Source organism: Cynocephalus volans, chromosome 9 (assembly GCF_027409185.1).
Source record: "Cynocephalus volans isolate mCynVol1 chromosome 9, mCynVol1.pri, whole genome shotgun sequence".
Taxonomy (NCBI): Eukaryota; Metazoa; Chordata; class Mammalia; order Dermoptera; family Cynocephalidae; genus Cynocephalus; species Cynocephalus volans.
This window is the reverse complement of record NC_084468.1, coordinates 39,653,242-39,680,165: the sequence shown is the minus strand read 5'-3', so window position 1 is coordinate 39,680,165 and position 26,924 is coordinate 39,653,242. Positions and strand designations below refer to the sequence as shown.

The 26,924-nt window shown below is 34.0% G+C and overlaps 2 protein-coding genes across 3 annotated transcripts in view; one reads left to right on the top strand and one right to left on the bottom strand.

Moving 5' to 3' along the window:
* Window positions 1–1,269: 1,269 nt before the first annotated feature.
* Window positions 1,270–26,924, top strand: GNPDA2 (glucosamine-6-phosphate deaminase 2). Of its 2 annotated transcripts, none has more exons than XM_063107568.1 (7): window positions 1,270–1,390; window positions 4,586–4,747; window positions 8,184–8,208; window positions 9,271–9,453; window positions 15,547–15,731; window positions 20,610–20,784; window positions 25,925–26,924. In XM_063107568.1, exons 2-7 carry the CDS (start codon window positions 4,649–4,651, stop codon window positions 25,984–25,986), a joined length of 729 nt encoding a protein of 242 aa, XP_062963638.1. In that variant the 5' UTR covers window positions 1,270–1,390; window positions 4,586–4,648; the 3' UTR covers window positions 25,987–26,924. The 2 variants fall into 2 exon arrangements, with proteins under 2 accessions (XP_062963638.1, XP_062963637.1); XM_063107567.1 differs by having other exon boundaries at window positions 8,107–8,208.
* The window catches only part of GUF1 (GTP binding elongation factor GUF1), a 35,744-nt gene continuing 22,441 nt past the window's right edge, over window positions 13,622–26,924 (bottom strand). The window contains exon 18 of the mRNA XM_063107563.1: window positions 13,622–14,070. The gene's annotated coding sequence lies outside the window, so the exon portion shown is untranslated. The remainder of the gene's footprint in view (window positions 14,071–26,924) is intronic.

The following is a 26,924-nucleotide window of genomic DNA, read 5'->3' as shown; positions in this document are numbered from 1 at the left end:
AAAATTGTTTAACTTAGATGAGCATTCTTTACTAGCTTACTAACTTTGATCTTATTTAAGAATAACAGGAACTGAACCCATGGAGAATGAAGTATGACACTGGTCAACTCCCACCCAGGAAATTCCTTGAGGATTATTTGAAACATTCAAACATGTCTGAATGACTCCACTTGGTCACCATGAATCAGTTTTCCACCACAGACCCCCTACAAAACCCTTTGGCAAACCTGGAGAGGCAAAAAAGGTCTTTATTTTTATTTAATTATTTAATTATTTATTTTTTGTCTGACCGGTAAGGGGGTCGTAACCCTCGGCACGGTGTGGTCCGCACCATGCTCAACCAGTGAGCACATGGGCCATTCCTATATAGGAGCCGAACGCAGCCTCAGCGCTACCAGTGCTGCACTCTCCGGAGTGAGGCATGGCCCCGCCCCAAAGATGGTCTTTAAGACATAAGTCCACCATTTCCCCAGGCTGCCAGCTTCCTGATTAAAGGCTACTTTTCCTTACACCAACTCTTGTCTTTCAATTATTGGCTATTGAGTGGCAAGCAAACGGACCTTTGGGGGTCTCAGTAACGCCTTGACTTTGCCTAGCACCCCATGCTTGTAGAGAAAACTGTTCCTAACAGAAACCTAAATAGTGTTTCTAATGGGACACGGTGAGGACACACAACCTTTTTCCTTTTGAGTGATTTTTGCTTTAACAATAACTTCCCTAGCTCTGCTTCTTTCCTTCCCCACTCCTGGAAAAAATCTGATACCCCATTCAAAGCTGAATCCCTCTGCTTCCTCCGTTTCTTAGTCATTTAGCACAAGCCAGTACCCTATTTTAATCTCGGTTTCCTCCTACTGAGATGTCCCCTGGTTTCCCATGGTATATGGTTTGGCTTTCTGTAGCATCTTAACAAACTGAACTTTGTTTGGTGAGCTTTATTGATACAAAGCGCTTAGCTCCAAAGGAGACATTCAATAGCTTGGCTAGGTAGGTGGATTCATATTGCCATTATAAGCAACAATTAAAAGTAATATCTACGTGTGAATATTGCAGTCCCACATGCGAAATCTCATAAGCCTTAAGAATCTACTGCAATTCAAGCTCTGAGACATAACAAAAGGAATAGCGACAAGGCGATGCCCCAGAAACGGGAGACTCGCAGGTAGGAGGAGCATCCTGCCGCACGTAACGCGGAAGGACTTGCCGAATCCCGTCCTAGGCGCCCCAGAGGAAGCGCGCATGCGCAGCGTTCGCGAGCCGCGCCGTGTCCCTTTCTGCGCGTGCATCCGGGTCCTTGGGCTTCGTGTTCGGCGCGCCGGCCTGGCTCGCCGGAGGTTGCTGGTTATTGGTTGTTGAAGCTGTTCCAGCGTCGGAAGAGCCGGTGGGTCCGCAGGTGAGTTTAGGGGGCGGCCCAAAAGGGTACTCGGACGGGAACCTGGCTGGCGGTTGCTCCCCTCGGGGTGTTGTGGCGAGGTAGGGACACGGGGCCCTGGGCAGACTGGGGTCCTGGGACCCTCCAGGGGAGGGACGCAGTGGCGGAGGGGGGTGGTCCCGGCCTTGCGCCGCTCACACCTGACTGTCCTCTCCGGAATTGGGCCTCCGGGAGGAGGTTTCCCTGCCCCCTCCTCTTCCGCGGCTTTCTCCTGACACTTCTCCCTACACTTGTTAAAAATTCCTAACAGTCATCCTCATTTGCATTCGCTGTACTTTGCGGAGTGATGGCCCAGCAGCCACACAGTTGGGCTGAGTCTGCAGCCCCCGCCGTCCATGCAGGCACCACAGCCTTCTCTGCTGCTCCTCGTCCCTCATCAGGATCGGTCACCCACGCGCGCGGCCAGGCCACCCCCTGCTGCGCGCACCCTTCCTGGTCGGGGCTTCAGAGACCTTTTCAAGTCAGGTGCAGCGCTGTGTAGAGAAGAGCTCAGAGCAGAGATTCTGAGTCTGTTTGGCCCTGCCACTAACTGGTTGTGTAACTTATGTGGCATAGAAGTTTCCCTCCAGCGCCGAAGTCCTGAACGCTGTGTTCAGCTGCCTTTTCCCCAAGTGATGCACATCCGAAATGAATCAGCACCTGACAGAGATGAGGGAAGGGGTGGTGCTGTGTCTTTTTTGAATGCTGTCTGGTCATGATGCCAGAGAGTTGCATAGGGCCACAGCAGTTTGGATGTCTGAAGATTGGCAAAAACTGAAAAAGGCACTACTTAAAAATCTGAATGAATGTGGTGAAGACATTCTTCTTTCCTCTGGGTAAGGGGATTCATCTGGGACTTTCAGAGGTGAACCCTGCGCCCTCCGACGAGTTTTTAAAAACAAAAGCTTTACTGCACCTTGGTCTGAGACTTGCTTGAACTTCTTTGCAACGAAGTGTATCGTGTTCTTTTCCAAATTTGACCAGATTGTAAGAATCATCTATGATATTTTAAAAGTACAGATTCCTTGGGCCCTATCTCAGATATGTTGAAATACTGTGTCTGGGAAGAGGGGCCTGATAATCTGTATTTTTAACAAGCGTCTTAAGTGATTCTCAACGGATAGGGCATGTTTGGAGCATGGGTCTTTGAGTCAGAAAGACTTAGTTTTAAATCCAGCCTTCTCACTCCCGACTTAATAGCTTTATAACTTTAGCAATAAACTTATCAGAGTTGCAGTTTTCTGTATCTGAAAAGTGAAAATGATAATTTCAACCCTGGAGACTATTAAAGTAAGTGATTCTAAGCCTTTTGGTGATAAGGTCCTTATCTTAATCGTTTTGGTGTCTATAGAACCGAGCATAGTACTTAGCATATTAATAGGTTCTCACAAGTGTGTTGAACTGAGAAAAGAGTTAGCATGCCCAGTACACAAAAGACACTTGTGAGTCTCTAATGCCCTTCCTCCTCCTTATCTTATAATTTTGTTTTTCTTTTTATTAATAATCAGTTTGCTGAATACTCTGATTAGAAGTAAATATATCTTTTGATGATCATACCAGCAGCAGTGTTTCTAATTCTTTGATGTAGCTCTAAAATTGTTTTTAACGTTAGATTATTGATATATTTAAACGGAGGCTGAGCATATTTGTTGGATTAAATTTATGAGTTGCTGTTTAATTTATTATCTGGGAATGTTACTTATTTCTTGTTGCTATGCCACAATTTTAGGTCATGGTGATCATAAATTTTTGTTATGATTTAATTTTTTTGTTTTGTCAGAATTCTAAATCATGTTCTTAAGGTTATCATTCAGATGCCATATATTCATTGTAATGAGACCTTCTACTCCCATTAATTTTAAAAAATTGACTTATCATTCCATGTAAAGTATGTGAGTATAGAACTCAGGAATGCTGAAGCTGTGTTTTAAAAGGATTGGTGTTGGTGACTGATCTATTTAAATATAAAACTAAGAATTAAAATCTGGGAACTGTGGTCATAGAATACAATGTTAATGTTATAAACCTTGATAATACAAAAATAATATATCTTAGAGAAATCAGGAGGTGCAACTTAGTGTAAGAATGCTGATCTCCACATCTTTCATGGTAGTAGGTCAATCCACATTATCTAAAATGGGATCATATAGTTTTAAAATGACTCTGATCTCTAATATTCATATAATAATTTTTCTTAACCTTAGAGTAGTCTTTTTTTTTTGACCGGTAAGGGGATCACAACCCTCAGCACGGTGTGGTCCACACCACGCTCAGCCAGTGAGCGCACCGACCATCCCTGTACAGGATCCGAACCCGCAGCCTCTGCAGTACCAGTGCCGCACTCTCTCGAGTAAGCCACAGGGCCGGCCCAGAGTAATCTTTTAAGAACTAAAATTGCTTTTTGTGAAGAAATCCTACCCCTTCCCCTCCGTTGATCAGCACTTTTAGTTCACCTTCTTTTCTTTTTCTTCTGAATTCACTTTTTATTCAAAGCAGCATGTCTAGCGTGATACCAATGTTAAAAATTGTTACTGTACATCTTATTTATATGTATGCATTAGATAGGTAACTGGAGTGAAGTATACCTAGTAATAATGAAAATTATTTCTGAGTGGGGGGATTTAAACATTGTTCTACAGAAGGGAGATTTGGTTATTATGTTATTTATAGGGAGAGTTGTGGATTTTAGTAACCCAAAAGCTGCTGGGTAATCATTAATGCCATAACTTATAATCAGCAAATGAGTGCTGCTTTGTTTGCTTTTAGGGTTTTTTTATGTTGCTTTAGTACGAGTATATGTTACACCTGTAGACTGTGTAGTGTGGTATCTTTGTAGTAAGATTGCCTTAATTTGAATTCTGGCTTTGTCACTTACTACTTGTGTGACCTCAGTCAAATTATGTGAGTCTGTTTCCTCATCTAAGACTAGATGTTTTATTCACTTCGCAAGATTGTTGTAAGGATTAATATACATACTTTAATGACCTAGCCCACTGCCTGAAACCCAGTGTCTGTTCAAAAGAGAACAACTGTTATTACTATTTTAAAAGCACCGGTTGTATTTGTATATGTGCATGTCCTCCTTCAGTAATGTCCTTTTTAAAATCATCAGTATATTACATTTCTGTTTGAATGTCTGTAAGTTACTTAAAGTGCTCTATTATGGAATTTTCTCAGGTTTGGACTTCTTGTCCTGGAAGCTGTGCATCACCGTAATGAGGCTTGTAATTCTTGATAACTATGACTTGGCTAGTGAATGGGCAGCCAAATACATCTGTAATCGCATCATTCAGTTCAAACCTGGACAGGACAGGTATTTTACACTGGGTTTACCAACAGGTAATAAACACTTTTTTCATTTCAGATACTCAGGTTATCTAAGGTTGTGGAATTGTAGGGTTTCTCTTAGTAAAATACCTTTCCCATTCATTTCTTGTCATATCACTGATTGGACATGTTAGGCTATAAAGCCAGAGATAATTGTATGTATATAATGTAGTATCTACATTTTGTTACTATAGTGTTAAAATTCTATCTCACCTACCATTTAAAATGCAGTAGGAAATATCATCTAACTTAAGTAATGGTCATAATATTTTGTGTACCTTTTTCTAGTAGTCCCTTGCTTATTTTTAGGGATATTGCTTTCACTATTCATATCATTTCTTAATAGATTAGTTTTCTTATTAATCATTAAGAGGTACCTAAAGTATGTACTACTGTCTCTTAATTTCACCATACCTTCTCTTATTATCGTATTAGCCCTTTAATATTTCTTTACTTATTTTCGTTCTATTATGAAGTATTACAAGTGAAAAATTTGAAGACCGGTATGCCTTCATCATAGAATAAACGTAGTATTAATTACGTATTTTATTGGGTTTAGTTTTCTCTTTGAGGCTCAACTAAGATAGTGTATATACAAGTCCGTTGTATACTGTAAATACTATATAAGTTTAAGGTTCTCATAAGTGTGTTTTATCTAAACAGACTATTTTCTCGTATTCCTCCCTGTACATGCTAATTATGTAAAAGCTGTGATCATAATTTTTTTCCACTTGGGTAATTTCCATGAATGGTACTCTTCAAGTTTATGTTTTGTTTATTGTTTTGCTTTTCTCTTTTGGTCCAGGGTAAGAGAATGGTAAAGGAGTTTTTTTTTTTTTTTTTTTAATTAGACACACCAGTAGTGCACACCCTCAGCACTCTCAGTTCTGATATGTGAGCCCTCATGATTGTATATGGCTTCTGTATCATTTTGCATACTATTCACATGGGTTGCACTCATCCTACCTGCCTTAATCTCTTTGTCTAAATTATGATGCAGAAATAAACAGTAATTTGAGTGTAGGGACAGAAGGACTTCAGAGTCCTAAATACCAGCAATGCTAAACACATTTCTGTCTATTTAGATTAACAATGTTTGCTTTATTTTTGATGGTATAGCTGCCTAGTAATACAACTGCCAAGGGAGTATCTCTGGAAAACCTTTGTTGGTATTTTCCAGTACTGTTCTTCATTGACATTGACAGTGTTAATTGTGTGTCCCCACTCCTTTTGAAATTTGAACATACATGTCTGTAAATGCAATAACATGCTGAATGGTAATTATCTCCCCACCAAGCATAATTTCTGGGGAATATCTGTTTAGATATGTTTACTGGAGTGATCTTAATGAACTTGACATTTAAAGGCCTGCAGGCTGTGGGCCTGGTCTGCCTCCCAACCTTATTCCCACCGTTCTGCAACACTGAATTGGGCTAGGCAAATTGGACTACTTGTAGCGTCAAGAATAGGCCTGAACTTGCTGGCTTCTTTGCTTTCACTTATGTTGCTACTGTGTTATATAATGGAATATATATGATCATTGGAACTAGACAGATCTAGATTTGAATCTCTGGCTTCACTGCCATGTGATATTTGGAAAATTCCTTAATAATTTTGATCCAGTTCTTCCATCTTCAAAATGAGAAAACAATGCCAGTTTCACAAGTTTGTAAGATTTACATGAGGTAATGTATAAAAACACCAGCACAGTATCTAGCCACGTGATAGGCATACAGATGTCAACTTTGAACCTCCTCCCCCGTCTTTTTGCTCTTCTCAATTTCAGCTTGCCCCATCTTGATGAATTCCATGTCTTCTTCGACTCATTTAAAATATCATCTTCTTTACTCATTTTTCCAACAAGCAAGACTATTATAGTCATCTTTCTTTGATTCACTGCAATACTCCAGACTTCTTTTAAGTTATTTATAATGTTTTTCCCTGTGTCATGATTGTTTTGTACTTGCTTATTCCTGTATTGAGTTCTTCTAGGATAGAAAAAGTCTGAGTAATCTCTGTTTTATCTCAATCATAGTAGGCACTTGCTACATATTAGTTATGTTAGTAAGGCAAATATTAAAATTAAGTTTCTTTAACCAGTTCACCCTGTACCATATCTTTCATCTTCTTTTCCTTCAGCCACATTGATTAAAAAATAAAAAATGGGTGTGTTTTTTGTCACCACCATTGTGACAACTTCTCACTTTTTCAATTCATGTGTCCGTAAGTTGAAGGATTTCTGTAATTCTTCTCTTGAAACCAAAAGAGACAATATTCATTTACACTTCCAGAAAGGAAGAAGGGAAAGCATATTTATCCATATTTTAGACAGATTTCACATTAGTGGATTATAATTCCTATATGCTCCTTGAGTAGAAATTTTTTGTGCAGGTTTTTTGTTTTGTGTTGTTTTGTTTTGTGATTGTTAGTGGGTGGGTTAGGAATCAATACCCCAAACATGTTTGGGAGGGCCAGGTCACTAGTTATAAGAATGCAGTTAATCTAGTCTTTCAGTTTGGAGTTAAAATGAAAAAAACAGGAAGTTTTGAAAACAAAGAGGGAGGCCATCCACAAGTGGCTAAATTCATTTTTATCTGTACTGTGTTATATAATGAAGCACCAGCAAATAAATATCTTTTCAAATACCAACTAATATTATAAAACATGTAAAAGAATCACATTATAAAACAATAAAATCAAAAACTCAAATGAAAAATTCGAAGTCAAGATCCCATTTCCTAGAAGTCATCTCTTAAACAAATAACATTTCTCTTTCTCACTTTATACATTGCAGTTGATACGTGAAGATTTGACAAAATGAGAAACAGGAGCAACATTAAAATTTTGTAAGACTAATGTTTCTCACTCAGTCATTGCCAGTTTTAGAGTCTGTTTTGAAAATAGGCACACTATTTAAATTTAGCTCCGGTTTCTCTGTTGATTTCAGTAAATGGTTAACACTTGACCTATTTATGTATCATTTATTGTATAACTGAATATTTTTTTCAAAGGACCCGATGTTTATTTTTCTTAGTTTAAAATGTGCTCTCTAGAAGTTTCTAGTCGTAGAATTTGCAGTAGTAATTCCAAATACTCAACAACTCAAGAATAATTTTCCAAACTTAAGTTTGTATTGACAGATTTCCAGCTTATTCAGCAAATTTTAGTTTACTAAAATTTTAAGGTACCTTGTAAAGAGACTAATTCAACATAAATTTGTTAATTGAATATTTAAGTTAATAATTGTTTGCCTAATAAGGTAGAGATACAGAATATTATTAAATAAGAAAAGAATATGTGAAGTTAGTATAAACTTCTTTTAAAAATAGGTTTTCAGGTTATTTTAGAAAATGAAATCTTTATGTTTTTAGGAAGTACGCCTTTAGGATGTTATAAAAAACTAATAGAATATCACAAGAATGGTGACCTTTCTTTTAAATATGTGAAGACCTTTAACATGGATGAATATGTAGGTAAGCTATATTTGAATATATTTAATATATTATTTGGACATGTTATATATTGCATTTTGAAGAAAATGAATATATTCTTAGAATATTAATATATTATTCGAGTTTATTATAAATATAATATGAATGTATTTCTAGGATATAATGTACTGCTTTTTGATTAGATTGGGAGGTTATATAAAAATCTGTATTTTTATGATGACAGCAGAGTATAGTGGAAGGAACACAGGACTAGAAATCAGAAGATCTGCATTCATCCTGGGCTGTGCCACTTACCAGTCATCTAATTTGGAGCCAATGCATTCATATTTCTCATTCTCTCTTTTCTTAATCTTAAGACACAGTTAAAACTAGTATTGTAGGGATAAATGAAGTAATGGGTATGTTAAAGTAATTAGTAAAATAAAGACTTTTTCAAGTAAGAGGCTATATATTAGTAGCCATGAAGCTATTACAATTTATTGAATATTAACTTGCTTAAATGGAAAGATCTATAATGCATAGAAACTCTGTGTTAAAATTTAAATATAGAAAAACATTCTTAATGGTAGCATACATGATAGCCAGAGAATTTTTGTGATTCAATGTACTTTGCATGCATATAGGAAGAATAGAGGAGGAACATGGCCAACATTTCAGTTGAATGGCTAATTTATTTTGAGCATAATGTATAAATCAGTTCCTTTGGTTAAAATTTTGTGTGTTTGAAAAGTGGAGTGTAGTGATTAAGGGCACATGATTTAGACTTCTGGTTTTTGAATCGCAGCACCTTTGTGAATTTCAAGACCTTGGGAAAATTTCTCTGTGTTTCAGTTGTTTATCAATAAAATTCAAATGATAATAGTAATTCAATAGATGTTTTATAAATTAATTGAGTTATTACATACGTGCAAAGTGATTAAAATAATGCTGAGCATATAATAAGCATATATTCCACATAAAAATACTTTTAAATTGAATATGATACAGAAAGGTTGTACATTTTAAATATCATTTATGGCTCAGAAAAATAAACTTTAGATTTATTTTTAGAAATAGTTACATTTTTATTAACTTTATATTTAGGACTTCCAAGAAATCATCCTGAAAGCTACCATTCTTATATGTGGAATAACTTTTTTAAGCATATTGATATAGATCCTAATAATGCTCATATCCTTGATGGGAATGCTGCAGATTTAGAAGCAGAATGTGACGCATTTGAAAAGAAAATAAAAGAAGCTGGAGGAATAGATCTTTTTGTTGGAGGTATGTAAAAACATTTTGTCATTAATCATTTGTTAATATTTGACTTAGGTGTTTAAAATTTTTTTTTTAATCTTACCATTGTGTACTATAAAGAATACCTGCAACTGTCTATATTACCCATTTATTCAGATACTGATATGTTTTATTTTCATCAAAAAATAATCTTAAAATTCTAACAGTTGGAATTGTTTAAATTATGCCCTGAGAGGTAGGTCCCAATTGCTATTAATATTAATCCTGTTTTACAGATGATTTAATTTTACAGAACTTCAGTAAACTTCCCAAGGTCACATAGATAGCAAGTGGCCAAGACAGGATGCAAATTTACATCTGACTATAAACCCCTAATTACCTCTTCTAATACCTCTTTAAGGTTGACAGTTTACCGCATCTTTGAAAATGAGTGATTTGTTTCTTTTTCTAAATGATAATTTTATCTTTTTAATATTTCTTTAAAATTCCAGCCCAGCCTACTTATCAAATTACAGAGTTAAATCTAAAAGTTCCCGTGAAGAACAGGTGGATTTTAGCAGATGACTTAAATTTCATCTCTCATTGAAAAATCAGTTAAGAATGGTGTAAGACTTTTTATTTATCATCAGTCTTTAGTTAATATGAGTAAAGCTATATAATGGTCTTAATAAATTCCAAAGTGAATGAATGTTTAATTGACCAAATTTCACTTATCATTTATATATATATATATATGTTTATATATATATATGTGTGTGTGTATGTATACATAACATACAGTAGAACATAGGAAGAGTCTATTCCTTTATAATGACATGGTTTTCTGTTATCGGTATGAAGCATCTGAGGCAGGTAGCTAATAGCCATTGAAACAGTATTAACGTCAACTAAACTAAAATCAAAATTGTTTTTTGCCAGATTCTTTAGTGTCCAACTAAATATGCTAATGCTCTACATTAACATTAAGTTATCTGTATCTATCTTATAATTAATTTATTAGAAAACTGCTCAAAAGTACATGAATTAGATCTTCAGTAGAGTTGTATTGAGGTTAATTTATGGTTGACATGACCAAGTATATGGTTGTGATGGTTGGATGCCCTTGGAGAAAATTGGAGTTTATAGTTAGACATGAATTTGCATTGTGTTTTGGCCACTTGCTATCTGTGTGACCTTGGGAAGTGTCACCTCTCCCAGGGTGATGGAGATGCAAAGGATTACACAAAGCCCATTTCTCCAGAGCAGTGAGAGGCTCAGAAGGGGTTAATTCCAGGAACAATTCCTTCAAGAGAGAAAGTTTCTTAGGAATAATGCCGAATCAGGTTTTCTCCCAGTTTTTATTGTCGAAGCAAGAAAGTTACAGCAAAGGAACACAGGTGATTACAAAAAGAACAATGAGATAATTGTCATGACAACATTTAGTCTCCCAACCATTAACCTTGAAACTTTTAGCTCACATACTTTCCCATCGGTAGGTTTAGCTGCACCAAGGACGACTGCCCTTAGAGCAAGCATTTTTGCTGTTACAATTTTTTTTATCTACAACAGAGAATTTAGTCCTGGGAAAGTTTTCAGTTTTTCCCAAGCTTAGCATTTCTCAGTGCAATTCTAAAAAGTTAGGCTATTCCTAAACTAAAGGGCTTTGGCCTTGCTAAAACTACAGGGGTGTGGCCCCACTAAGATAAAGGTACTACTAAGCTTTAAGTTAGGCCCCATGAAATACATTTGCTTATTAATGTTAGTATCCTCCACAAGGAAGTTTATTGAAGTTCAGTATAACTAAATCATTTGTAAAACAGGATTAATATTAACTGGATTAATATTAACCATTCCAGAATTTGTTAAGATTAATCAAGCTATAATAGCTATAAAATGCCTCACAGAGTACTTGGTATATAATTGATACTCTGTAAGTGCTACTTCAGTCTTCTTTCTGTCTACACTGTAGATGTTAAAATTATCATTCCTTTGTTTATTTAATTCCTTGAGATTTTTACTGAATTATCTCTAAGGACATCCAGTGAGATTGAAATTTTCTTTGAGAAAGTTTTTATCCCTACCTAGCAGGGCCAATACCATTTACTTTCTAGTGTGGATAGAATGGTTATTTATCTGAGCAAGAATCCAAGTTAGGCTCTTGCTTTTCAAAATAGACAGTTGTCTGTATTTTAAATAAAATTTGCCTATATTATTTCAATAATCCTAGAGAACATTTGCCCACTCCTGTTTTGTATATATGGCTTAATTTTGAGATAATTACCATTTGCACCTGCCAGTATCAGTGCTAAGACAATAGATCCTTGAGGCTATCTTAGGAGTGCACTAATCATCTACTCTTTAGATTTTCTAAACTCAATACCAAAATCAAGTACAGTGACTGGATTATAATATACCTAAACTGTTTATCTTAGTTATATCAAAAAATGTTTTCACTCATTTACTGTTACGTCAAAAAAAATGTTAGTTGTTAGAGGTTCATTATTAAACATGCTGCTTGAAAAATGTCTTCATTTGTGGACTTTTCCCCCCTGTTAATTTATTGACCTTACATAAGAATCCATGTGACAAATCCCTTGTAAACTGAATGCCAGGAAATAGAATTTACTGGAGGAGAGAAACTAAGAATTCTCTAATTTTATTTTGTTTTTCTTCCTGCTTTCCAGAAAGCATTTATAGCTTAATGTAAAGCTTAAGGCTGTAATTCTTCTTATCCAAGATTTTCTCCATTCTCCATGGCTTTAAGTCATTTCTCATTTCTTTTTAGCTAATTTTTTTTTGGTACTTTTCCTCACTGTAAATTTCCTCAGTTCTCCCTTTGAAGTAGGTGGAGCATAAATTGTGTTTAATCACTGATGCTTACTATACTAAGAAGAAACTTGACTTTGTTTTTTAACCAATTTGTCTTAAGCTTCCTGGAGTTCCTTCCACAAAAAAAAAAAAAAAAAAAAAATCTTTTAAGAGAGTTTCCTTACTTCTTCTATTAACATCTTCACTGTAGTCATGTGATGATTCAGGGTCTGACATTTTATATGTTCGATATTCTCGAGAGAGAAGGGTAGGTTTACGGCATATTCTTTGAACTTTTTCCTGTTAGGCATATACTATTACTGGATATGTACTCATGAAAGAATCTCATTAGATTCTTTGTGTTTGTTGATCTAGGTATGTTATCATTGGATTTTCAAGATGAGGCTTGGTATTTGGGTCTTACCACTTACCTTCTTTTGTTCCAGGATTTGGTTAATAAAAACACTAAGAACTGTGCCAAATGGGATCAAAATATCAGCTTTTATTAAAGGTAAAGTTGGAATAGAAATTGCAGGTTGGGCTTGAAGCCAGAATGGGGTTTTCTCTTCTGCCCCTCTGAATTTTAAACAGTAGAACGAGGAGAGCTCAAGAATGTTAATCCACCATTGCTTACTCCAAGGAATTAGAGCAGGAGATCCTTCCCTTGGTAGAGGGATAGAGAAAAGAGAAGATACATATTCTCAAAAGTTTTCATTCTTCCTCTGATGGCAAAAGTGTTGAGAGAAGGATTAAGATGTATTAGGCAATTCCTAACCTACACCCAGCAATAAGATATACAAACATGTAATTTTATAAATAAAATCTAAATATATTAACTTAAACGTATCTTAAAGTATTTTTGTTTTTGTAAAGTAAAAATAAAAGAAGATAGTGGGGAAAACGTTAACCTTCAGATTTGGTTACACTATTGGATTCTTTGGTTTGCTAGTAACAGGAACCAATTAGTGGAACCAAAAGTAAATTAATTTGAATGATTCTGGGATAATAAAAAACTGTAAGAGTTAAAATAACCAAGCCTTTGGAAAAACAAGAACCAGGGAACCTCAGATCTCAGAAGTAGGAATTCATCAACCTTGTCCTACAGTGCTATCATTTGATCCCTCAGTTCTAGATGCCTTCTCTCTTTCTGTATTTCTAGTCAAGGTTCATATCTGGAGAGAGATTCTGGTTGGTTCAGCTTGGGACAGGTGCTTCTGTCTAGACCACAGTCACTTTGCCTAAGAGGGATATGGGGAATTATATTCTAGCCACGGTAGTGAGGGGAACAAAGCAGAAGAGAAAAAGGTGGGAGGTGTGTGAAACTATACTGAGCCGATCAAAGAGCAGAAACCTTTCATTAGTTTATACAGCTGTTATTTATTAAATGCCTTATATGTGTCATGTGTTATTCTAAATGGTAAGGATACAGCAATAAAAATAAAATCCTTATGTTCATGAAGAGTGTATGTATATTCTACACACAAAACTGTAGGAACACAGGAAAGGCATATAATCCAGAAAGTGAGTTTTTGAGATGTGTCATATAGATGCTTATATCTTAATTTAGATTTAAAGGCTGAATAAGAATTAGCCACATTTTAAAAAGTAATTTTATATCAGGAACTTCAGTTTTTGACAGTTATTCATGGTCAGTAAGTAAATGTGTTGACTCTTCCCCATTATTAACCTCTACTCAGTTTCAGTTTAGCTGTACACTTCTGTATGGCCCAAATTACCAGTGAGACCAGTAGTGTTGATCTTAGTAGACTTTCTGTTTTTTCTGCAGCTTTTATTTTCCTGGTTCCATTCTTCTTTGCACATATATAGAGAAATATAAACGTTGGGGTGTATGTATACCTAAGAGGAAAAATGGAACACTTTTGCAGATCTAGAGAGAAATGCATATCTATAATTAAAACTTATGTTTATAACCACATGCATACGTAATAGTAGAAATAATTCATGCATATTAACCACATAGAGGTCTGGCCTTATGACCCCACATTAAAAAAAAATTGTAGACTGTTGTGCTTTAGTCTGTATCTGCTTCATGTAGTATTCATTTCTTTCTTCGTCCTTTAAAATCAGGTTACTCTTAGTCATATTTTACCTGGTTTTAGTCTGGGAAGATTTTGTTAGAATTGTAATGCTAAGTTTCAGTAAAATGCACATACCTTATCATTAAAGGAAATATGCAGAATATAAATGTAAAAGATATTTTAATGACTCAGAACTTTAAGGTTTATTTTTTAATTGAGACTGCCAGAAATCTGACTAGCTACTAAGGTATGTGTATATAAAATGACTTATTTACATCATAGAAAGATTCTCAATTTTATGAAAAGAATTACCTTTCATTTCCTTCAAGTAAGTAATACCATATTCTTTTTTGTATTTTAGATGCAATCCTAGAGTATTACAGCTGGCAGTAGGTCTCTTTTTAAAACTGTGATTGTCACTCATTATTAGGTCATAAAATCAATATAGTCAGTCACATTCAGCATTTCCTTTTTGTTTGTTAATGAAATGGAATGTAATAGAAAATGGCTTATATGGCCCCCTAGTAAGGGAAGTATGGTTTCATGCATTTCTTGTTTTAATTATGTCTTATATTTGTGTGTGATGTGTATAGATTGCAATATCAAATGTTATTTCTTAAAATAGGTTACAGTCAAAAAAGTTTAAAAAAAAACTCCTGCCCTAGATATTACCTTATCCCGTCTACATGTTTTTATAAGTGAGGAAACTATACTACAAAGAATTCCACTAGTTAATTGCCCCATTTAGAACCAAGTAAATGAAAAGTGTGAGTGTAAAGACCACTGGGTTTGGATTAAGAAGACTTAGATTTGAGTCCTGTCTCAGTATTTACTAAATTGTGACCTTGAACAAGTCATTTTTCTTCCTTGAGCATCAAAGTGTCCTTTTGTGTTTTAAAAAAGGTGGGGAGATGAGGGAAACAGATATGCCTAATTTGACCATCTCACAAGATTGTAAAATATATCTGTTGTGATGATGCGTGTGAAAGTGCTTTATAAACTGTAAAGTGTTATACTAATATAAGGTGATACTTAATTTTACTGCTACTATTAGAATTATGCCAGTTCAATGCTGAGCATGTAGAAAACATGGAAATATGTGTTGAATCAAATACAAAAACAAATATTTTAATCCAGTATTAGGAATTCAGCTATAAAATGAAACAAGGTAAGTATGTTTATGATTATTTCCTTGCTCTTAAAATCATGTTGAACTTTGAGAAACTTTGTTTACTTTATGTGAGAAAGCTTGTTTACTTTATGTGTATGTGTGTATGTGTATTTCTTTTGAAAGGAATTGGTCCGGATGGTCATATCGCTTTCAATGAGCCAGGATCCAGTTTAGTGTCAAGGACAAGATTAAAGACTCTAGCAATGGACACCATTTTGGCAAATGCTAAATATTTTGATGGAGATTTATCAAAAGTGCCAACAATGGCTCTAACTGTTGGTGTGGGGACAGTGATGGATGCTAGAGAAGTAAGAATTAAATGTTCTTTGACATTTTCTCTTTGATGTTTATATGCTTTGGAGAGATTATGATGGTGATATTTTGGTTACATCCTATTTGCAGTATAAATTGTTTTCCAGTTTTCGGTAACTTTTGTCAGTCTCATTGACATGTTTAGGAATGAACTAAATTAAATTTTTGGATCTATAAGAATTAGGCACCATTTTTTTGGAAGAAGTGTTTCACTTGCCTATTCCTGCTTCACAGTTTCACGTTCTAAAATCTCACTGACTATATGGTTTATTTTATTGAAAAAGTTTTGTGAAAGGACTGTTGGGATAAAGATGCAATGCTAGTTACACTGTACTACATTTGGAGCCCTCAGGATGGCTTAGTGTAAAGTGCTACATGACTATGTCAGCAGATAGCTTGATTTGCTTCCAACAATAAAGGAACCCATCTAGGGCTGGATCTGTTCTAAATTTGGTATATGTAAGAATGCAAGAGCTCTGAACAGTAGACCCTGCTTAGTTTTTAATTTTTTAATTGACCATCATCTCCTTCCTTGAGAATAACAGTATAAATTATAGTCAGTTCATGATTGTTAAATTGTATGGAAACCCAGAACTCCATTCATTTCTGATAGCAGGATTGGACAGGTTCAGAGGAAAGAGTACAGACAAGGTATGATGAATAAGTAACTGATCGTGATATGATTATATTTAGACTTGAACATTCAAATAGAACTGTCATTCAAAATACAGTAATTTCTCGTTATCTAAAAATCATCGGTTTATGAAAAAAGACATTTCAAGTACTGAAGTTGAAGTTGAAAAGGGATTTTAGAGCTATCTAATTTCTACAATAAGAAACTGAAAGTTATACAGGTAGATTTCTTACTTTTAATAACATTAAAGTTTTAGTGCAACTCAGGCTAATTTTTAGAATGGAAAAAACTCAAATGTTTTTTGTTGTTGTTCAACTTTTCCAACAAAATTATGATGCCTTTCACCTAAAAGTATTTGTTCCCAGCATGATTATAAAGAAGTCATCATAGCAAACTATTCCAGAGCTTCATCATTTTCCCAAGGACCTATCTTAGTGCTTTGATTTTTCACAGCGTTCTTTTGAAACAAGTATTATGTTACCATATTTATTGATTTTGTTATCTTCAATTGTAATGGGCTTAATTTGTACAGATTCTCTTCTGCCAGTGTTTTTTTTAACTCATATTAGCTGCTCTTCAGTGTCATTCTCATTAACAGCACATATTCTTAATTGTATTTTGAATCCATGTGTAGGACAGGTGCTACTGCTAAATGGAAAGGCTTTAGTGGGGAACTGAATTTTTGAATGTTCAGTTCATTGATAAATGTCTTCACATTTTAGCAGCTCAGGTAATGAGGACCTTCTCTATACACCTTAGAAATTATTACAGGTTTCCTTAAGACAGGAATTGCTAGCTAGATAAAGAATCTTACATAGACCACTAGCCTCAATTATTAAACTCTTTCCTTGCCTTGGGATCTTCACATTGATTGTATATCTGGCTCTGAATACTCTTCTTGGGCAGTCTTCTCCATGACTGTTTTTTTAAAACTACCACATCAATCAATAACAGTTACAATAACAGTTACATCTTTGGAACATTCTTTGTAGTTTTATCACTCTTACAAAAAAAAAATTACCTACTCTCAATACAGTGGTAACTACTAATGCATATCTTTAGCCAGTCCTCTTTTTGAAACTGCAGAGAGAACTGCCTGCTGACATCTAGATGTTTATAGACTCCTTATACTTAAACTCTTCAACACGTAAATTAATCTTTCTACCAAAATTGTCTTTCTTCTAAAAATCCCCTCCTTTATTGTATAGCAACACTCTGTGATTCCCTGTTACTCCACTACAAGGTGAAGTTTTAGCCTCTTTGTTTGGCATAAAAGGCTCTGTATTATCAGACTTCAACAAGATTCCAATGATGTCCTTTCATTTCCCTATGCTCCACCCTTACCAAACTTCTAGCTTTTTATTGACTACCCCATAACTGTCTGAAATGCTTCCCTATCTGGAACTTTTCTGCTTATCCTTAAGACTTGGCTTCATACAGGAGCTACTCTAAAGCTTTTCCCAACTCCTCCAGAGAAGTATACCTTCATGTCATCATTTTATCATTTTATATATATTGTTCAATACTGTATATATAATACAGTTATTTGGGTACACATCTGTTCTGGCATTCTTGCCCTCTTAAGGCTGTATGGTGGGTAAAAGCTCAGAACTTAAGAGCTGAAATATTTGTATACTCCATTTGCCAACTCGGTCACATTTTGGCAAGTTTCTCAAATAATTTAAACTTTAGTTTCTTCATTTATTAAGAATTACATTTGATTTAAAAATACCTACCAAGAATGGATGTGGAGGATTAAAAATGAGGTTATAGGTTTCTATAATTCATTCATATCTACTCATTTATGCAATTATTAAGTATTGACTATTACTCTTTCAAATCAGCTTTGTCATCACCTTTTTAACTAGTGCTATTTTTATACATGTGTTATTTCTTTAAGTTGCAAAAACTATCATTGCAACATCTGCCTCAGCACTGGTTCTCAAATATTAGTGTACATAAGAATCACCTGGTATCCATACCCAAAGATTGATTCTTTACCTTTAGGGATTCTGCAGTTTTAGCAAGCATCCCAAATTATTCTGATACAGGTTATCCTTTTCTATAATACAAGACATACTCTCCTTGAGAATAACGGAGCAGGTATAGTAGAAGTAATCACATTAATATCAAGTTACATTCTGAGAGCATTTTTTTTTTTCAATTTCTGCTTTTCCAGATATTTCTTCTTAATTCTCAATTAACAGTTGTACCTATGCCCTAGCCATAGATAAATACCAATGATAAATTCTTCCCCCCCACATTGTCCACCAACCTCCTTTCCTTCCACTTCATAAGGTTAATGCTAACATCATTATGTACTTTCCCTTTCTCATCATCAAAAGTTTGGTGGATGTCTGTTACTGTTTTTTCTCAGTATACACTTGATGTTGAAATTTATTGCCCCCTGTCCCATTATCTTTTTATGGTGTATGCTTCAATAATGAAAGACTATTAGCTCAGATTGTCCAATTGCTACACCTTTTAACAGTTTCTCTCTCAAGAGACAGTGTAACGTAGTTGTTAATTGTTAGGGATATGGGCACTAGAATCAGACTATTTGTTTGTATCTTGGCTCTACCGAGACCTTGGGCAAGTTACAAGATACCTATGCCTTAGTTTCCTTACCTATAAAATAGGGGTAAGAACAGTATCTCAGAGTGTTGTTTTGAGGACTAAATGACTAATTCAGGGAGAGTGCTTACTTCAGTGTTTTAACCACCAAATCATATTTGAAAACTCTCCTGAAATAAATTAAACACCAGAAAATATCCTTCATGTAGCAATTAGTAGATATTTTCATTTAATGCAGTGTGTGTTAAAAAGCGGTATAGAGATTCTTCAAGTGCTGGTCTAAGGACTTCTGCCAGATTGTCTGCATATTAATCACCTAAGGGCTTTGGTTCCTAGGCCTTAACTCCAAACATTCTGAATTAGAAGACCCAGCATGGAGCAAATAACCTGTGTGGTTTTTTTGGTTTTTTGTTTTTTTCCTTCTCTAACATATATATGTCTTAAGGAAAAAAACCATTGGCTAATAATGTCCAACAAGGAAATCTTGCTTACAGATTCATTGATGAGTGTTCTGCTTACCTTATTATATCAAACAGTTTAATTTTTTTAAAAAGATGAATGCTTTTAATGATAGGTGATAGCATATTAAATTCTTCACTGAGCCTAGATCCCAGTACTTAAGAACAAGAAGTAACAATAAAGACCTTAGTGGAAGTTCATACGTATCTGAATACATGTGCTTTGACTATAATCAAGATGTAGCTTCAAAATGAAAATCAAATACTAAATCATGATAAAAAAGAAATGTAATGTCCTCATCCATTAATTTTTTATTTCCTCCAATTTGAGGTCTAGTTATAAAATATGCAATACAAAATTTCTGTGTTGTAAATATTTTAGAACTACAACCACTTTAACATTTGCTTTTTAACAATTATAATAACAAAAAAACATGGTTCAAGATTTATTACATTATATAAACTTATGTGCATAGTTTGAGATGTAAGATGAGATCAATTTACTGCTAAAAGATGAGAAAGAAAAAATAAATTCTGACACAAACACACTCATATTTGCACATGTTCTTTGAATTATTTCATAGGCAGGGATATGAGAGCAAGAGCTTGGATTTTTAAACACATATGACTGAGATTACCCTTATAAATTATGTTCAAATAGACCCCTGATCCTTATTTAAATTTTGTTCCAACACAACTTTAGATTATACATATTCAATGAAATGATCTTCAGGTTTCTCTAGATTACTCTTTAAGTATCTGTTGTTTTAGTCTTTTTGCTTTTCTAAACTATCTGTTGCTTATCTGGACTAGAGCAATTTGGTGTGTCATTCCAGATTATGTAAATTCTTTGAAGACTTTGTAATTCTGCTTTTGCAAGATGGGCCTTTTGTATCTTTTTCTTCATTCTACCAAGTCTCTTTTACACATCAGTATTTACTGTTTTAATAATCATAGGTATTACAATGTATTTATTAATACCCTATAAAAGGATATTATTTTATCCTAAGTAGTAGTTTGTGTTTGCCTGTTACTTTAAAGAGTATAAATAAATACCTTGAACTGTGAAGAAATGTGGAGCTGTTTATTTCCCTCAGAAGAATAAGGACTTTTGAAACTAAAGTCCTTGTTTACAAAAAATAGAGCTTTTTACTCATTTGGAACATGTTTTAACTATTAATTAACAAGTGATGTTAATGATTTTTTAGGTAATGATCCTCATAACAGGTGCACACAAGGCATTTGCCCTGTACAAAGCCATAGAAGAAGGAGTCAATCACATGTGGACTGTTTCAGCTTTCCAGCAGCATCCCCGAACTATTTTTGTATGTGATGAAGATGCTACTTTAGAATTAAGAGTTAAAACTGTGAAATACTTTAAAGGTGAGCATTGAATTTCAAAAGCAGACTGTGAGACGTTCTCTTGTAGATGACAGTTAAAACTTACTATAACTGTGGAGTTAAATCCCACACTATCGCCTATTGAAAACTGGCATTGTGCGGACATAATAAAGAGCCAGTTCATTGAGGGATAATGTTCATTGAGGATAAGTTCACCTCAGATAATAGTAGCTTTTAGAATTTACTATTTTTTTCATGAAGAAAGTCTCTTCATTCTATATTTTCAGTAAACACAATTCTTTTTGAAATACTAAATTTAATAAAATATTTTACAATTGTCCCTCGATATCCACAGGGGATTGGTTTCAGAACCCCCACAGATACCAAAATCCACTGATTCTCAGTCCCTGATGTAAAATGGCATAGTATTTGCCTGTAACCTATGCACATCCTGCTATATACTTTAAATCATTTTACTTACAATACCTAATAACGATGTAAATGCCATGTAAATAGTTGCTATATTTTTTTTATTTGTATCATTTTTTATTGTTTTTTCCCCCATGAATATTTTCAATCCGTGGTTGAGTTGCAAATGTGGAATCTGTGGATATGGAGGGCCAACTGTACTTTCATATTGAATTTACAAAATTAAATAACCCAAAAGGAAATGTATCTGTGTCGTTTCTGGTCTTCTTTTCATGTTTACCAGTCCCACCTCAATCCCTCTTCCCCACCTATGTTTAGAAACTAATCAGTGGATAAGATGGCTCTCCCACTATCTCATTTAGTCTTTACACTTTCAAACAAGTCTGTTCTCATATATTAAAGTTATAGTTGCTAAATGTTAAAATAGTATGGGATAAACTCAGCAAGTAAGCAAGAGTTTGACTGCCCAGACTTCTGCATGTTGACTTTCCTTTTGCTTGTTCCTGTAGTCTAGTTCAGTAATTCTCAACTCTTACTGTACCAGGTTGTGTATAAAAAACAAATGCTTGGTGTAATTGGTAGTTTAAGAGATTTTCAAAGGACATTTTGACTACACTCAATTTAGAACCCATTTCCTGATTAAGAGTAAACTTCGTATATAGACACACACACATAAGCAAGCTATATAAATACATAGTTTTAAAAAGCACCTGTATTTATATAGGTAGTATAAAAAATTACATAATTGATCATACAGATAAGAAAGTGATTCACTAAGTGTGTAGTATATGTGCTACTTCTTTTACATGAGTGTACATTTTTAATCTTTTCACTGTTACAGTTAGATGTTTATTTTAACATGCATTGGAAAAAATATAGTCAACAATTCAAATCTACATTTCATGAATATCATTTCAAGGTTAAAAAGCTACTATGTTTTATTACTTCTGAGACACATTGATTTTGTCTGAAACTGGGATGTCTGTTAAAATTGATGTCATCATAGCTTAGCTAGTAGCCTTTTTTCTTAGTGGTACATAAGATGATGGCACATCTTAGTCTACAGCGTCTCATGTACAGAAATATAGCATATAATCTTAAAAATTGTAAGTCAGTTTAAAAAAACCCAGTAACGTAGTTTATGTAAATATGTGAGTATGGCAAAAATCTTGAAGGTGGTATACAAATGATTGAAGTTTGTCAAACACTGAAAATAGTTTCATATTTTAAAAATTTTTTTTGATTATGGTGTGCTTAAATATTGATGATTATGATTATATTTGTGCTTAAATATTGTATTTTCCTTTTATTAAATATTCTTCAAAAGCATTTTTAATGAATAGTTAAGTAGATGTTTCATAATTTACTTAAGCATTTCCTTATTGTCTAACACTTAGATTATTTTGTCATTTATATTTTTATCATTTAAATTACTAGTTTTGCCAGGCTACAACTATATCAAATTAAACTGAAAAATTGGTAGCTTCTTTGTAATTTGACAGATGGAAGCAGAGAGCATCTCAGTGATGAGTTGTGAATAAGGCAGAACTCTTGGATGGAGTGTTAAGTGATATATTTGCATGTAGTCCTTCAGATTCTATCTCAGATATTATATTCCTTTTAAGTTAATTCAAGGAACATGGCCATTTTCTAGTACCATTATTTCCCAGATAAACCTCTGTTCTAGTCTAAGCTAATTTTGTCACAATTTGGTTTTTACCAGAAGATTTTTACATTTTAGTGATTTTTTTTTTTTTTTTTGGCATCTGGCCAGCACAGGAATCCAAACCCTTAACCTTGGTGTTATAATACTGTGCTCTAACCAACCATTTTAGCAAATATTTAATAAGATAATTAATAATAGCTAATACTTATATGACTAGGCGCTATTCTAAATGCATTATACTTGATTTATTTAATTCTCATAACACTGCTCTGAAGTGGGTACTTATATACCCATTTTCAAATGAATTATCAGGCTTAACAGAGACGTTAAGTAACTTAACCAAAGTCACACAGCTCATATGTGGTCAGTGTCGGGTAACTGAAATCAGGCTTATCTGGATTCTGGGCTTTTGTCCACTCTGTTATACTACCTACTAGAATAAGAAAAAACTCTGGTTATGATATTATCTACAAAACAATAGTTGTTTTATTCCATACCATAATCATTGCTTACAAAAATGGTAAAGACATATGTTAGATAACTTAAATTAGAAGGGATGTAGATGTTTTTATGTATTTAGTTCTTTTAGTTCATCTATTCAAATAAGAAGCTCTTAAACATTTTGAAATGTACTCTATTTATGCGATGATTGCTGCATTGTCTTGTCTGAAAAGGATGCTGTATTGTCCACTTGGGAGCTGTGTACATTTCAGGTTTCAGGAGTTCAACCTCTGTTGGGATACCAGCCTCTGTAAGGATAACTCTTTGGGAATAAAGAAAAATGAAACTAAGATATTATTCTGGGCTATATATATATAGGCCTCATTTTACAGTAAAGTACCTTGATAAAGAGTAATTGAATATTCATAAATTTATGTTTCAAATGTAGTTTTACACATTTGGCATATCCCCATTGAGTTACTGTTACATCATATCAGAATACTGGAGGATATGAATCCTGTAGTTATCATCCATAGTTCTTCAAATTCCATGCACATCACTACCCTTTCTTCTATTATCACTAAAAAATGCCAAAAGGAATCTTTAAGGGTTCTAATTATTTAGTTCCTGAACATGATCTAGATTAATAAGATCCAGAATAATTATTATTGTTATATAAATGGAGGTCTTATTTCAGTAATACCTTTTGAAAGATTCTAGTTAATCACAAGAAAACAAGTTTAATAGTTGGGAATTTGTTTTATTCATTCTAGCTTTCTGTTTTTGCTATTCAAAAAGAATTTCTTTGTCATTGAGTTGGTGTATTTTCGTGACATCATCATCATGGTGCACATTTTTTTCCTGGTACTTTCTCTTTAGGCCCTACCCCAATAGCTTGACAGGAGTAGAATGAGTTCATATTGAGCCAAAACTAAGTTACTTTGTAAAGGCATTAATATTTAGAATCTATGACATTTAACTTTTCTTCTGGCAACATGTCAGGAAGTCTGATGCATCTTCATTAATACTCATGAGCAGGATTTTCTTCTGTTTACTACTTAAGTAGCAATTATTTACTTATGTAAAATTCTTGTGTAGAAAGTCATCGATTTTTACCTGAAGTCATAGTAAATTGTTTATTATTATCTAAAAAATCAAATAATAGAAATTTCAAAATTATTTCTAGTTTGGAAGCTTTACCTTCTATATTAGTTATATCCAATGTATAGTAAAAAACAAACTATGTAAAGGTGTTGGACTTTAATGTTTATTCTGACATTTTAATTTGTGTGTATTTTAAAAATGTATTCTTTCCATGACGGAAGCTGTTAGCAAATGATGGATGAATTGTATCAAGTAGAAAAATGATCCTCTACAAAGTGATCCTCTAGAAAGTCGTATATTTTAAATCACATGACTGAAATTACCCTTACCTTTACTGTCCCCTCTCCTACTGGACCTTACTTGTTAATAAGTATGAGGTGTTGATTAGATCCTGGGCTGTTGAAAAGTCAGTATTCTCTCTTTCCATTGTGCTAGTCAATGGAATGCTTCCTGTCTCCCTCCTTTGAAGACTCCTTAGGATTTTTTTTTCCTGCTACACACTTCCCAATGCTCTTTGCTTATCTCCTAAAAATGGGCCTTCCTCACAGTTTGGATTTTAGGGTGCTTTTTCCGGCCTTCCTGATAAAGAACATCTACTTAGTAACAAGTACCCTATCTCCCCAATCCAAGAACCCCATTATATGAGAAAACTGTGTTATGAGTGCCTTTCCCCAGCCTCGCTGTGTTCTTAATAACCCGGAAAATTTAACTGATTGCTTTAACCTCTAAGATACAAAACCTTTAGTTCACCAATTGGGTTAAAGGCAATCTTTTAAGAACTTTTTTTTCCCAAAGAAATAACGTACTTATGCATTAAGACATGAGTAACTGGAAGATAAGTTATTTCCTAAGAAGCTTTAATGGGTAAGAGCAACTCACAAGCACACAATGCCAATTATAAAATGAAATTTTAAATCTATTTTTATTTAAAGTCTAAATTTCTACTCTAAATTATTTTATACAGGTTGTCTTCTGTATTGTTTTAGTAAACCTTGCTGAATGTGGAATTGTTAAGCTTGTAATCAAACTTTTTTGTAAATACACATGCCAAAATAGTGGAAAATAATTTGACAGATGAATGGATAGGGTAATATATTGGGGGACTAAAGCTGTCCTATCCTAGAGTAACAGCAGTTCTGAGTCACTCACTGGAGTCTGATAGAGAACTGTTAGAGGATCAAAATCAACATGGACTTTTTGATGTGACTAAAATGTATTAACCAAGGGGGTATTCAGATTTATCTTGTCATACTGAAGCTCTCTGAAGACAAAAACTGTTCCCACTTAGTTACTACCAAAGTACTTGTGCACACTTCTAGGGCTATACTGTTTTGTAAATAACTGTAAATTGATATTTGCTAAGTAGTCATAACTGAACATTCTGAAACATTTCTATTTGCATTTTTTCAATAAATTTGACTTTTGTATCAGATGGGAAGAAAATATACTTGGTGTATCTTATACATCTTTTGTTTTCTAAAGTATATGAGATAGTTCCAAATTAACAAAAACACAACTAGAACTTTGCTTTTTTTTTTTAAGGTTTAATGCATGTACACAATAAACTTGTGGATCCACTATACAGTATGAAAGAAGGAAATTGAAGGAGATTGGAGCAAAATTCTGCTTGAATGAACAGAACACTTTTTTATATGTAGTAGGTGAAGCTATGCAATATGATAAAACATGGGGAATTTTGAAGATTGTCATTTTTAAATTCCAATGTCTATGTTAAACATTCCATATTTAGAATGTCTCTCTTTTACACTAGGGTTTAGAAGTAACTGGCTCTCAAAATTGATTGGCTGTTTGTTTATAAAGTACAGAAGCCACATAGCCACCTATAAGCATAGAAATGAAATGTCTGCCTGTATAAAAATCTAAAAAAGTCATTTTAAAGGTAAAGATTTTGTACATCATTTGTGACATGACTCCAGTGGCATATGTAGATTTTTATCTTTTAAGTACAAGAAGACACTCCAAGCCTTTCAGGTATCAAACGGCTGTCATTGCAAACCTTTACTTTTGGAATGCTGTCTTTTTATTTTCCGTGCATTACACACACACACTTTTCTGCACATGGTTGCCTTAGTCCTCTTCATGCAGTAGCATCTGGACATCAAAAGTCCTGCTATGTATATGTTGGTAAAAGAAATGTGAAGAGATGACAGTGCCTAAAAGTATAGTTTACATCCTTTTGGAAAGTATGTGTAAGTGCATGTTTTCTGTGCACCTCCTTCTATAGCACTTTTTTACAAATACGTGTATGCTCCTATTTATATTTAATGACTTGGGTTCATGCCCTTAATATAAGTATCTTGGCAATTATGAGCTTTATACCTAGACAAATGCATAAGGAAATTGTTTTGAGGAATATTTTCTGATTATTGTTAAACTTCATAAGTGATTAGCTTTATTCCATATACATATATATAAAATGTCTAAAAGGATAATATGAAGTGTATATAACAGGAATTATTGTAAACTACTTTAGATTGCTATAACTTACATAATTAAACTGCAAATAAAAGCATATTGTTTT

What these genes read in the sequence shown, in the direction of transcription:
- GNPDA2 (XM_063107567.1), top strand. Translation starts at nt 4,624, where the DNA reads ATGAGGCTTGTAATTCTTGATAACTATGACTTGGCTAGTGAATGGGCA. An exon ending in TAACATGGATGAATATGTAG is followed by an intron (nt 8,209 to 9,270) that starts GTAAGCTATATT and finishes CTTTATATTTAG; the next exon opens with GACTTCCAAGAAATCATCCT. An exon ending in AACTGTGAAATACTTTAAAG is followed by an intron (nt 20,785 to 25,924) that starts GTGAGCATTGAA and finishes TTTTTTTTTAAG; the next exon opens with GTTTAATGCATGTACACAAT.